Raw genomic sequence first — 14597 nt, 5'->3', positions numbered from 1 at the left:
GGCCGGGGGGAGGAGGGAGGCAGAGGGTGACCAGCCCTCCAAAATCAGAAAGCTGGGCTCGGAAACCCATTGAGCTGCTCTCTTTCGCTGGTCCTGTTCTAACTCCTTTTGCAAGTGAAGCTTCTCCCATCACTTGTCGCCAAACCAGGAGAAAGGAGCAAACGGGCAGTTAGCTCAATGGAAGTGCGTCTAATTTGGGCCTAAATTGTCCTGGGTTCAATCTCCATTGGCAGGGGCAGGAAATGTCTTCAATTTATGCCCTACTTTTTTCCTCCAAGGAGCTTAAGGTGGCGTACGTAGCTCTCCCTCCATCTCATTTAACCCCCCTCCACAACAACCCTGCAAGGGAGAAATTATTATTATTATTATTATAGGTTGCGCCAAGAGGGAAAGCGGCTGGCAAAAGGAACCTGGCAAATTTTGAATGGCAAAACTTAGTGAAAGAATGAGGAAGCAAGATGAAAGAATTTTTTAAAGCAGAATGGGGGAAATACACAGAGTATTCATTATTATTATTATTATTATTATTATTATTATTATTATTATTATTTGTAAACAATTAACTGCATTTGCAGGACTAATTTAACCCAAGCAGTTAGACTATTAAGCTTTTGGGAATGTAGAGAAAAATACGGTAATTATAAGGAATGACAGGGGAGATTCAGAAGCGAAAGTGATTTCTGAAGAAACCGCAAAGGGAGGGAATTCAAACTATGTACAGTCATACCTCATGTTGCGTCTGCTGCAGGTTGAATTTTTCCAGGTTACGAACGCGGCGGACCCACAAGTGTTTACTTCCGGGTTTCGCCGAGCGCGCATGCACAGAAGTGCTCTATCGCACTTTCACGCATGCGCAAAAGCGCCGCTCGGGTTGCGGACTTTTCGGGGTGTGAACGGCACCCCGGAACGGATCGGGTCCACAACCCGAGGTACCGCTGTATGTATTTTGGATGGTTTTTTCCTTAATTTAAAAAATTGTTTGTTGTAAAAGTCAAAAATAAAAAAATAAATTATTTATTTTTTAAAAACCAAATCCTCAAAAGTCAAAAATCGAAAAATAAAATACTTATTTCGAATCCTCACTTCGGGCAAGCGACTCACTTGGGTGACCAGGTCGCAGTCACAATTTCTCAGCCTACCTCGCAGGGTTGTTGTGCAGATAAAATGGGGAGGAAGAGAACCGTGTGTGCCACCTCGGTCTCCAAATAGGGTGATAAATGCCGCGAACAAACAAACAAACGAAATGGTTTGCTGCAGTACTTTGGTTTGTGAAGACAGGGACCACGAAGAATCACATTTCCGGTGGGCTCAGAGCTCCCGAATGAGTAACTGCCTTTATTCCTGGAATCAGATCCAAACCTGTAGCTCTGACTCAGAAGCATGTGAAGTATTCAAGGAATGCAGCTTGCCGAAAAGCAAGCTGTCATCTCAGCCCACCATCCGGGATCCAGGCAGTAGAACAGCTGGGCTAAATTGGACAGGTTCTCAGTTCTGAACTAGGTGCCAAGTCCCACTGAAATCTGGTGAACTTGCAAGAACACATCAGAGCTCTGGCGTGTCTTCCATTCAGCCCAACTGGGTTTGCCGAAAAGGTCCTTGAGAATTATCCCCACGTTCTGTTTTTTGTTTTTGTTTGAAAAAAACACAAAACAAAACTGGAAAGATGCTAGCATCCAATTTCCTCTTTGCAGTAAATATTTGCTAGGCATTCACTGAAGGGCCTCCATTCAAGGGGAGTTGAGCAGCAGAATTCTAAAATATCAAGGATGGTGACTCAGCGTAGCTGGAACATAAGATTGTTCCTCAAGTCTCTTGACTGGGTGGAAACGTTTTGCACCCTCAAAAACACAGCTTCCATTAAAAAAACAAAACAACGAGTTTTTAGCTCTTCGGGTTGCTAAATTTCTATTACACTCTATAAAGGTAAAGGGGCCCCTGACCATTAGGTCCAGTCGTGACCGACTCTGGGGTTGCGCGCTCATCTCGCATTATTGGCCGAGGGAGCCGGCGTATAGCTTCCAGGTCATGTGGCGAACCAGGTCATGTGGTGAACCAGAGCAGCACATGGAAACGCCGTTTACCTTCCTGCCGTAGCGGTTCCTATTTATCTACTTGCATTTTGACGTGCTTTCGAACTGCTACGGTAGGTTGGCAGGAGCAGGGACCGAGCAACGGGAGCTCACCCTGTTGCGGGGATTCGAAATGCCAACCTTCTGATCGGCAAGCCCTAGGCTCAGTGGTTTAACCCACAGCGCCACCTGGGTCCCTTATTACACTCTATAGCAGAAGCTAAATACTGCCTTCAGTTTACAGTTTAATAATAATAATAATAATAATAATAATAATAATAATAATAATAATAATATTTATACCCCGCCCTTATATCCCTTCCCAGTCAAGACCGGGCTCAGAGCAGCTAACAACAAAAATATCAAAACAAGCATAAAAGAAACAATTCAATTAAAATGCAGATTAAATACAATGTTAAAATTCAATTTCAAAATTAGGAATCTACAAGTGGAACCTCGTTTAAATATCTGTAGGATAAAACCTTAGGGGAGGGTAACACCGGGGTCAGACTGAGTCAGTCCAAAGGCCAAGCGGAACAGCTCTGTCTTGCAGGCCCTACAAAAAGATGGCAACTCCCGCTGGGCCCTAGTCTCCTGAGAGAGAGCGTTCCACCAGGTCAGGGCTAGTACTGAGAAGGCCCTGGTCCTGGTCGAGGCCAGTCTAACCACCTTGTGACTCGGGATCTCCAATATGTTATTATTTGTGGACCTTAATGTCCTCTGCGGGGCATACCGGGAGAGGCGGTCCCGCAGGTACGAGGGTCCTAAGCCGCATAACAACAACATTAATATTTAACAACAACAACAACAACAACAACAACAATTTGATTTTCTTCTTTCTTCTTTGGCGATCACTCGTAGCCGAGTAAGATTGTCTTCCATGAACACGGTCTTAACAGTGAGTCCGTAAGTGACTGTGGAGGCCAATTCTGGAGCCACACGTCCTTCCACAGTGGGGACATTGGTTTCCGGGCGGGAGTTGATCACGGTGTGGATTTGCGAAGCGTGCTAATCCTCTTAGCACGTTTCTCCCTTGCGTTCTGAGTTCAAGCGTCTTCAAAGCCCACAACATCATTGGTAAAGGCTGTTCTCCATCTGGAGCGCTCACAGGCCAGTGTTTCCGAGTTGTCTGTGTTTATACTACATTTTTAAAGATTTGCCTTGAGACAGTCTTTAAATCATTTTTGTTGACCACCAGCATTACGCTTTCTATTTTTAAGTTCGGAATAGAGCAGTTGCTTTGGGAGACGATCATCAGGCATCCGCACAACATGACCAGTCCAACGAAGTTGATGTTGAAGAATCATTGCTTCAATACTGGTGATCTCTGCTTCTTCCAGTACACTGAGATTAGTTCGCCTGTCTTCCCAAGTGATGTGTAAATTTTTTCGGAGACACCATTGATGGAATCTTTCGAGGAGTTGGAGATGGCGTTTATTTGAATTTATATGCCACCCTATGCCCGCAGGTCTTGGGGCAGTTCAACAATTAATAGCAACAATTTATGAACAACAATTAATAACCAGGCCTCTTGGACTCACCTTGACCAAAAGCTCATAGCGCGGAATCCGCTGAACCGGCTTGATCATGAGGTCTGAAAGCGCCTGCTTTTCTTTGTTTTCCCTCATGCTTTGCTGAAAGAACATGAAATGAAGATCAGTTTGTTTGTTTTTTAAAAAATTAATTTTCAGGTTTATACATTTCAATAATTTTACAGTCATTTTAACATTTCAAAACTTGACTTCTTTTCCTCTCTTTCTGCGGTTGCTTGAATTTATTTTTAAATATTTTCTGCATATCCAAATTAACTTAATTTGCTCAAGTTACAGGTAGGTAGCCATGTTGCTCTGAGTCGAAGCAAAATAAAAAAATTCCTTCAGTAGCACCTTAAAGACCAACTAAGTTTTTATTTTGGGTATGAGCTTTCGTGTGCATGCACACTTCTTCAGATACACTTGAAACAGAAGAGCCAGACCCTTATGAATATTCAGAGGGTGGCGGGGGTGGGTGGGAATGGGCTGATAGGAGTGGTAAACCTGTTGATGGCTGTTAACGACTGCTGATGACTGCAATAGGTCCTGCGGGGGAAAAGCAAGGGCTGAGGCGCTAAAGAAAGCTTGATCATGCATAATGAGATAAGAATCCTATGTCTTTGTTCATCCCAGGTGGCTCCATGGTTTTAAGCTTGGTAATGAGTTCCAATTCAGCAACTTCCCTTTCCAGTCTGTTTCTGAATTTTTTCTGTAATAAAACAGCTGCTTTGAGATCTTGTATAGAATGTCCTGGGAGATTTGCTCATTTATTCATCTTAAGTATTGTATTAAGTATTGTATTAAGTAACAAGTATTAATTTGCTCATTTATTCATCTACTTTATATACTTCTTATGAAACTGCAGGTTGTTACACCAACCCTGCCGATGATGTTCTTATCTGTTTGCAATTTGTTTGCAAATATTCAATACACCATTCCCACTCTTTAATAAAAAGCTGATCTCGATTGCTTTATTTTTCCGGTACGCTTCGCCATCGGAACATGAAGATCAAGGTTAATGGGGAACATAGCATCTTGGTGGAGTCTTGGCGACTTAACAGACTATTCTCAAGACATAAAACGGGGAGGCAACAGGCTCCAACCCAGAGGTTGTGGTGCCCAGGATGGGCTGGGTCTAAATGCTTCATTTTACAAGCTAAGCAGAGAGGAGAAGATCCTGAACCAGGGCTTGTTTTGTACAGCCACCTGTCAGAGGAATCTCCAGCTGTGATTCCTGCAGTCTTTCTGCCCTGGGCTTTGACTGTGCCAGAGAAATAACAAGAAGGGAGGGCAAAAGATTTGAAGAAAATGTGGGAAATGATTATTGTTAAAATAAATAAATAAAAGTTATGATATTGAGATGTACAGGATTCGATGGCTTGTTTGAGCGAAAGACTCAAGATAGGCGAGACCGGATGCCAGGCCAAGACCAGCCAGCCCCTATGGAAGGAAGAAGAAGCCTTGGCCAAAGGAGATGAAGAAGATGAAAAAGAAGAAGAAGATTGGCAAAATAAATTACAGTACTGAACTGTGCAGGACAAATTTTTACAAAAAAGGGCAACTGTTTAAGGCTTATTTTTTAAAGCTTTGTGTATAGTTTTTTACATTAGTTTAACTTTTAAAATGTAAAAAAACACACAAAAAACCACATTAGTTTAACTTTTAAAAGCTCACTGGAAGTACAGATCGTGAAGCTGAGGCTCCAGTACTTTGGCCACCTCATGAGAAGAGAAGACTCCCTGGAAAAGACCCTGATGTTGGGAAAGATTGAGGGCACTAGGAGAAGGGGACGTCAGAGGACGAGATGGTTGGGCAGTGTTCCCGAAGCTACGAACATGAGTTTGACCAAACTGTGGGAGGCAGTGCAAGACAGGAGTGCCTGGCGTGCTCTGGTCCATGGGGTCACGAAGAGTCGGACACGACTAAACGACTAAACAACAACAACTTTTAAAAGTCACTTGTAATAGGATGAAGAAGGTTTTAAAATTGGATTAAGCATATAAGATTTCATGGATATGCATGAACAAGTATATTATAATGGAACCAAGAGGGGGAGTGGAGGGATGTTCACTAAAAATGATGGTTTAATTTGGTTATGATTTCTTTTTCATTTCTGTTTTTTTCATATATATTTTTTTTGGAAATCAATAAAATTTTATCAAAATTTTAAAAAATGATTTCTGTCCTACCTCCAGGAACTTCATAAACGCTGGCCTGGCTTCCTTGGCGATCCTCACAGCATCTTTGGCGTTGAGGAAGTTGTCGATGTAGGCGGAGTAAATGTTCACCAGGATGTCTTTGGAAAACTGCGGTTGGGGGGGGAGAGCGAGACAAAGGCTTCATGAGACACGCAGACAAATCTCCCTCTGAAGTCGTAGAAAGTGGTGAGATAGGAGAACACGGAAGTGACGTCAATAAGAGATTTTCAGCCCCTGGGAATTATCACTTTTAAAACAAGCAAACATGAATTAGCATTGCTGATTGGCCAACATGTAGAAGAATACAGTGGTACCTCGACTTACGAATGACTCAACCTACGAATGTTTCGAGTTCCGTCCGCCATTTGGGATGCGGTTTAGATAGGATTTTTTCGACTTGCGATTTTTTTTAAAAAAAATTCCCCATTGGCTTCGACTTACGAATTCTTCAACTTACAAAGGCACGTTTGGAACGGATTAAATTCGTAAGTCGAGGTACCACTGTAGTTCAGAGGACAGCTGGAGGTGTAAAAATGGGGTAGATACGTTTATGCACATATAGTGGGGTTGTAAGATAATAAGAGAATTTTGGGACACCATATACAACAGGCACCCCCAAACTGCGGCCCTCCAGATGTTTTGGCCTACAACTCCCATGATCCCTAGCTAACAGGACCAGTGGTCAGGGATGATGGGAATTGTAGTCCAAAACATCTTGAGGGCCGAAGTTTGGGGATGCCTGATATACAATGAACTTAAAAAGATATTCAAACTCTCATTCACACACACAAAAAAACCCGAGGCCTTCCTATTAGGAATTACGTCCATGGAAATTAAGAAAAATCTTAGACCACCTTTTATGTACACGACCACGGCGGCTAGGTCCACAGGGGTCCCCAAACCTACCTGGCTTCGGGCTGCTTCCTCCGGCACTCCCATATGCACAAGCACTCGTTCTTTCTGGCATGGCGCGGCACCAAAAATAGCTTGTGCGCATGTGTATGGAAGCACATTCCCCCACCTTCTGGCCTGCACACAAGCTATTTCTGGGACCACGTCGACCTGGAGATGGGCAACTGCACCGCGGCGCGCCAATAAGAGCGGGCGGGGGGGTTGTTGGGGGCCGCATCCGGCCCCCAGGTCTTAGTTTGGGACCCCTGGGCTAGGATTTTGATAGCAAAGTGACAACATCCCCACAAAAACCGACTGGCAAGCAGAAATGATAGAATATTTACAACTTGCAAGGATGACAGGGAGATTAAAGAGGAAATTCAGTACAGGAAGTTAGTACAAGATTCGATAATGTTTAAAGATTATCTTAAAAACTATTGTGTTAACAATAAACTCTTGGCAGACTTAGAATGAACCTTGAAATACAAAGACATTATATAAAAGTATATTCTGGATAAGAAACGGGAAAGTTTAAAAATAATAATGAACTGTGTACAGATTAACAAAATGTAAAATAGTACAGTGAGAAGAATCGGAAGTTAGTGTCTAAGGTGTGTTTATGTTGTAAAGGGTGTAATATGTGTATTTTGTATCATATGTAATGTCCACGTTTTTTGTATATTGATGTTCCCTCACTGCGAGAAGCAAAGCTACAGGGAACCAGGCAGAGGGCCTTCTCGGTAGTGGCGCCCACCCTGTGGAACGCCCTCCCATCAGATGTCAAAGAGATAAATAACTACCTGACATTTAGAAGACATCTGAAGGCAGCTCTGTTCAGGGAAATTTTTTAATGTGTGACATTTTAATGTATTTTTAATGTTTGTTGGAAGCCGCCCAGAGTGGCTGGGGAAACCCAGCCGGATGGGTGGGGTACAAATAATAAATTATTATTAAAATAAAATAAAAATAAATTTAAAAATACAGTCATATCTCGGTTTAAGTACGCCTCAGTTTTAGTATTTTCAGTTTAAGTACTCCGCGTACCTGTCTGGAACGGATTAATCCACTTTCCATTACTTTCAATGGGAAAGTTCGCTTCAGGTTAAGCACGCTTCAGGTTAAGTACAGACTTTCGAAACCAATTGTGTTTGTAAACCGAGGTACCACTGTAATAGAATAGAATAGAATAGAATAGAATAGAATAGAATAGAATACAGTGGTACCTTGGTTTACAAACTTAATCCATTCTGGAAGTCTGTTCTTAAACCAAAGCATTCTTAAACCAAAGTGTGCTTTCCCATAGCAGCGGGGGACTCAATTTACAAATGGAACACACTTAACAGGAAACGGAACATGTTCTGCTCCCAAGGCAAAGTTCACAAACCAAAACACCTACTTCCAAGTTTGCATCGTTCTTAATCCAAGTTGTTAATAAACTAAGCTGTTCTTAAACCACTGTAGAATAGAATAGAATAGAATAGAATAGAATAGAATAGAATAGAATAGAATAGAATAGAATATATGCCGGAAAACCCGGCATCCTTCGAGCCACGTTTCCGTCTCGAATACCAGCTCCTTGATCAGAGGCTGTGTGTGCCAGAGGTTGTGTGTGTGTGTGTGTGTGTGTGTGTCTGTGTGTGTGTGTATTGTCGGAAAGGCTGAACTCACAGACTGCACCAGGATGTCTCCCACTTTCTGCTTCTCACTCCAGCTCTGCACGCACTCGGAAATCTGCTCCAGAAACTCCTCGTGGTGATCCAGCAGCTCGGGGATCTGATCAAAGATCTCGTCCACCAGGGCGGGATCGCAGAGGATGGCATTTTCCGGCAGCTTCAAGGGCTTCATGTAACCCTGGAAAGGGAAGGAGAGACGGAAGAGCGGACATTTAGGAGACAGGAAGACCCACCCAATTCAATACCGACGGATTGATTGATTGATTGTAATTCTATGCCACTTTTCATTCAAATGAATCTCAAAGCGGCTTGCAACCGATAAATAACCATAACGTAGTAAAACATAATAGCACATCGCGAATACAGCACACGTCGTATTAAAAAAATCAACCAATTTTCAATAAAACAGTTGCCATCTATAAAAAAAATTAACGAAACAGCAACTAAAAAATGAGCTAAACCTCACAATTACGGCAAACTGCGTGATTAACAAATCAATGCGGCATTTCAAATATATAAAACAATATTAAAAACATTAACAAAACAGCAACTAAAAATATAAGCTGGGCACTAAGTTCATTCACACAATCTCTACACCCCCCCTATGACTCATAACCTCTCACTTTGTTCAGTTCATTAAAATACACATAAATGCACATAATTCCTATTGTTAAGACAGATGCTGATTTGTGACGTAGAATACGCTGGTACACACACACACACACACACACACACACCCCTCTTCCTCAACTGGGTGACATCCATATTTTTTGGACTACAACACCCATCGGCCCCAACCTAGCGTGGCTGGTGTGAGCTGCTCCCCAAAACGTATGGAGGGCACCAGGTTGGGGAAGCAGCTCTCTGGAGTCCAAGGCAGAAAAGGGTCCTTCCCATCACCTCCTGCTTTTCCCTAGAGATGCTCTATTTTGCCTGGGACCTCTTGCAAGCAAAGGACAGGACCGGCCCCTATAACACAGCTGCCAAGACTGAGAGTCCTTGCTTCCTATTCTCTCTCAACCGGAAGTTGCCCAAGCAGGAATTCACATATTTGTTCTGCCACATGCAAAGCTTTCTGTGTCCTTCGCTACCAGGGTGGAGGGGAGCCTAATACAGTAGGACAGCCAAGTGCCTGGGAAACATCTGTAGCCTCTGCCCCCTCCTCCTCTGCTTCATGTGCTAAGTCTGCACTGCTTTCTCCAACTGGCTCTTCTCTCTCACTCAAGCCTGCTGCCTCTTCAGCATCCAACCATTAAGCCCTCCCCGCTTCATCCTCTGAGCTGTCCCCAGTGTCCCACTCCCTGGGCTCTGAGCCTTCCTGCTCTGGGGTTTCCCTAGGGGGTCCCCGGATGGTGCCTTGACTCATCCAGCCTGCCTCTGACATTGAGGAGCAAAATGCAAACATCCTAAGGGCTGTCACTCCAAATTTGAGATGGCCATCTGGAACCTGGCACTCCCTGGTTTGCGTGTTGCAGGAGGAGTCAAGATAGCCACGGCTTCTCTTGCTTAGCTCTGCAACCTGTTATGATCAGTGCTCCAGGGATTAATAAGCTCAGGACCGCAATACCTCAAGGACTGCCTCTTTCCATATGAACCTACCTAGACCCTGAGATCATCTTATGAGGCCCTCCTTCGTGTGCCTCCTCCTTGAGAGGTCCAGAGGGCGGCAACACAAGAACGGGGCCTTTTCTGCAGTGGCTCCCTGTCTGTGGAATGCTCTCCCCAGGGAAGTTCGCCTGGAACCTTCATCACACACCTTTAGGTGCCAGGCAAAAGCATTCCTTTTAAACTAGGCCTTTGGTTGATATGTTTGACATCCTATGCCCTTTTAAAATGTGGCTCTTTTCTGGGGTGGGGGGTGGGGAGGCGTGTTATTGGGTTGTTTTTATTTTGATTATATATATTGTGGTTTTTATGTTGATCTCTTCTGTGAACCACCCTGAGACCTCCGGGTAAATAAACTCAAATAATAATAATAATAACAACAACAACAACCATACTTTAACAAAAATGAAGCATGCAGTTGAACTATGGAACTCCCTTCCGCAGGACGCAGTGATGACCACTGATTTGGAGGGTTGTAAAAGAGGATTAGATAAATTCATGGAAATTGCTGCTCTAGAGGAACGCTGGCCTTCCCTTCATCATAGAATTGTAGAGTTCACTGAATCATACAACCATAGAATCATAGAGTTGGAAGGGAGTCCAAGAGGACTCTAGTCCAACCCCTTGCAATGCAGGAAAATGCAGTTGTCACATGTAATAATAATAATAATAATAATAATAATAATAATAATAATAATGTTATTATTTGTACCCCGCCCATCTGGTTGGGTTTCCAGACCCACCCTGGGAGGCTTCCAACAGAAAGTAAAATACATTAAAATATCACACATTAAAAGCTTCCCTAAACAGGGCTGCCTTCAGATGTTTTCTAAATGTCAGATAGTTGTTTTTCTCTTTGACATCTGGTGGGAGGGCATTCCACAGGGCGAGTGCCACTACCCAAAAGGCCCTCTGCCTGGTTCCCTGTAACTTGGCTTCTCGCAGCGAGGGAACCGCCAGAAGGCCCTCGGAGCTGGACCTCAGTGTCGGGGCAGAATGCTGGGGGTGGAGATGCTCCTTCAGGTAAACTGGGCCGAGGCCATTTAGGGCTTTAATGGGGATCGAACCTGCAACCCTGGTGATATCAGCACCATTCTCTAACCAACTGAGCTATCCAGACTATTGCAACCAGCCTCTGTACAATTCAAACCAAACTCATCCAAATTAAACTTAGGGCTTTTATTTTTACTAGCCCTCTCAAGTATAATAGTTTATACCATCCTATGATCTGGATGGGCATCAAACTCAAAATATGCCCTAATAGGAGCCCTACAAGCTATCACACAAACCATTTCATATGAGGTGACCCTAGGTATCATCCTACTTTCGATCATTATATTAACAGGTGCCTTCACAATACACACCCTCATTATTACACAAGAACACAACTGTTAAAAAAATCTGTTCAATGGCACTTGTAAACAGTTTTGGTATATATTTAAAGGACTATAGAATTTGTGATTTGTGTTTTCAATGCGCTGCAATTCTGCAAAAAAAAAAAAAAAAGTAAGCAAGTAAGGCAAATACGGTTAAAGCCCAAATCTTTGAATTACAGACCCTCAAAGCACAGAACAGGCTACAAGCTGAAGCTACAACCTACAACTAAAGATAGGTCACGGATAAAAGCTTTTGAAAAAAGCAAACTTCAAACCATGGTTTATGTTATTGGCTTGTTTCCCTAAACCGTAGTTAAGACTAAACCACATTTTAAGGTTGGCGCATAATGACACACTGATGAAACACGGTATAGACAATTAACAAATCATAATAATCAAAAATAGAAATGAAAGAGGCGAGGGCCATTGGGTGCATGCTAAGCTAATCCACAGTTTAGCGTTACATTCGAAAGAGACCAAAATCTGGGCTGCTTCCACTGCAGCTATATAACTTTTCAAAGGTGGAGGAAACATTCCGCATCTCGTAGGTATTTAAAAAGCTAATCAAAACTGGATTGCTCCTTTTGCTGCCCTTGTCTCTCCTCTTCAAAGATGTCATTTCTGAGTGAGTCAGGAACATTTCCAGGAATTTCACTGTGCCATATTAAAGGCTCCTGAGCTGTAATTATCTCCCCCTGTCCTTCAAGCGCACAAAGCAGCTGCTCTCTCTAGCTCTCCTCTTCGGAGGGAGTCGATGGGTTTGCCTTTGCGCCATCAATTAACGCCCCCTTGTCCCCTGCTTTAAAAAAAGCCCGGCACCCAAAAGGTTGGCACGCCCTGTCCTAAGGCTTTCCAATGACGACAACGCAGAATTCTGCATAAGGGCAACTTTGAGCAAATGCCCGCCGATCCAGGCTATTGAGAGCTGGAATCGGACTTCCAAAGAGCAGAAACCAGGACCTTATTCCCTGTCCCTGCTAGGCCTGGGCTAGATATATCAATATATCGCCCAGGACCGGTGCGAGGGGCAGACTGCGATGATGGCATCGCTCAGTGGTATATCGTGGCGAAACTGCCATTTCCTGAGTCCCTCTGCTCCCAGCGCCCACCACGGCGAGGGGAAAACAAGCTGGAGGCAGAGGGACTCGGGAGCGGTGGCGGTTTCACCGGCGATATACCGCTGAGTGAAACCGCCATCGCGGTCTGCCCTCATACCGCTCCAGAGGGAGAATCCCTCTGCTTCAATAAGCCCAATGTCTCTCCAGATTGAGCACGCTGGAGGGGTGTGGGGCTGGCTGGACCAGACGAGTGTCAGGAGTATGGGCAGGAGTCAGGCTCTGGGGCCTGTAGTGCTTTGTAGGACTGGGGCCTGCCTCAGCTTGTGCTGGAGAAGCAGGGAGTGGCCACTCAGGTGAGGCCTCAGCTTGTGCTGGAGAGGCAAGGAGTGACCACTCAGGTGAGACCACGATACCTCACTGCACCTGGTGGCAGGAGCTGGGAGGGATAAAAGCTCAGCTCTTTGCCACTGCAACGCTATCCCTGCCTGGTTGCATCTGGCCTCTTGCTCCTTTGACCCTTGCCTTGCCGACGCCTTGCTCCTTGGACCCTCGCCTTTGCTGACGCCTTGATCCTCGACCCTTGGACTTCTGCCTTGCCGACGCCTTGATCCTCAACCCTTGGACCTTTGCCTTGCCGACGCCTTGATCCTCGACCCTTGGACTTCTGCCTTGCCGACGCCTTGATCCTCGACCCTTGGACCTTTGCCTTGCCGACGCCTTGCTCCTTGACCCTGCGACTGCCTGCTGCTGGACCCTCAACCCTGCACCTGTTCCTGCTTCTACACCACCATCTTGCTTCTGGTCCTGACGTCCTCAGCCAGGGCTTCAACCGCCCGCCGACCGGACCGTGACAACGAGCCACTGGCTTGATCAGGGGTCAGCAAACTTTTTCAGCAGGGGGCCGGTCCACTGTCCCTCAGACTTTGTGGGGGGCCAGACTATATTTTTTTGGGGGGGGGGGAATGAACGAATTCCTATGCCCCGCAAATACCCCAGAGATGCATTTTAAATAAAAGGACACGTTCTACTCGTGTAAAAACACGCTGATTCCCGGACCGTCCACGGGCCGGATTTAGAAGGCGATTGGGCCAGATCCGGCCCCCGGGACTTAGTTTGCCTACCTGAAGGAGCGTCTCCACCTCCATCGCTCTGCCCGGACACTGGGGTCCAGTGCCAAGGGCCTTCTGGTGGTTCCCTCGCTGCGAGAAGCCAAGTTACAGGGAACCAGGCAGAGGGCCTTCTCGGTAGTGGCACCCGCCCTGTGGAATGCCATCCCACCAGATGTCAAAAAGAAAAATAACTACCAGACTTTTAGAGGACATCTGAAGGCAGCCCTGTTTAGGGAAGCTTTTAATCTTTAAGAAATTAGTGTATTTTAATATTTCTGTTGGAAGCCGCCCAGAGTGGCTGGGGAAACCCAGCCAGATGGGCGGGGTATAAATAATAACTTATTATTATTATTATTATTATTATTATTATTATTATTATTATTACCCATGGGCTCGATCTTATCGTATAGGATGCTGCCTTATTCTGAGTCAGAACATGGGGACATTTGACTCAGTTTTGTCTACACTGATTGGCAGTCGCTCTCCAAGGTTTTGGGCAGGGAGATTTTGGAGATGCCGGAGATTGAACCGGGGACCGTCTTCATGGAAGGCAGATGCTCTACCTCTGAGCCACAACCCTTCCTCAGTGGAGTACAAAGGAGGGCAATGCGGCAGCTGGACTGGTGACTGGGAGTGGTCGCCGAGACCACCTAACACTGGTCCCGAAAGACCTATATTGGCTCCCAGTACGTTTCCAAGCACAATTCACAGTGTTGGTGCTGACCTTCAAAGCCCTAAACGGCCTCGGCCCAGTAGACCTGAAGGAGCGTCTCCACTCCCATCGTTCAGCCTGGACACTGAGGTCCAGCGCTGAGGGCCTTCCGGCGGTTCCCTCCCTGCGAGAAGTGAGGCTACAGGGAACCAGGCAGAGGGCCTTCTCAGTGGTGGTGCCCTCCCATCAGATGTCAAGGAAATAAACAACTATCTGACTTTTAGAAGACATCTGAAGGCAGCCCTGTTTGGGGAAGTTTTTAATGTTTGATGTTTTATTCTGTTTTCAATATTCTGTTGGGAGCCGCCCAGAGTGGCTGGGAAAACCCAGCCAGATGGACAGGGTATAAATAATAAATTATTATTATAATATTA

The 14597-nt window shown here is 45.0% G+C and overlaps 1 protein-coding gene across 1 annotated transcript in view; it reads right to left on the bottom strand.

Annotated features, from left to right (window-relative positions):
• ARHGEF17 (Rho guanine nucleotide exchange factor 17) overlaps positions 1–14597 on the bottom strand; it is a 155832-nt gene that overhangs the window by 39647 nt on the left and 101588 nt on the right. The window contains exons 3-5 of the mRNA XM_035115379.3: positions 8359–8541; positions 5791–5907; positions 3611–3703 (exon numbers count right to left, since the gene is read on the bottom strand). Of these exons, the coding sequence (XP_034971270.3) occupies positions 3611–3703; positions 5791–5907; positions 8359–8541 (393 nt within the window). The remainder of the gene's footprint in view (positions 1–3610; positions 3704–5790; positions 5908–8358; positions 8542–14597) is intronic.

The sequence above is a fragment of the Zootoca vivipara genome, chromosome 4 (genome assembly GCF_965207765.1).
Source record: "Zootoca vivipara chromosome 4, rZooViv2.hap1.1, whole genome shotgun sequence".
Classification (NCBI taxonomy): Eukaryota; Metazoa; Chordata; class Lepidosauria; order Squamata; family Lacertidae; genus Zootoca; species Zootoca vivipara.
The sequence above is the reverse complement of the archived record's forward strand: the minus strand, read 5'-3'. Positions and strand labels throughout refer to the sequence as shown.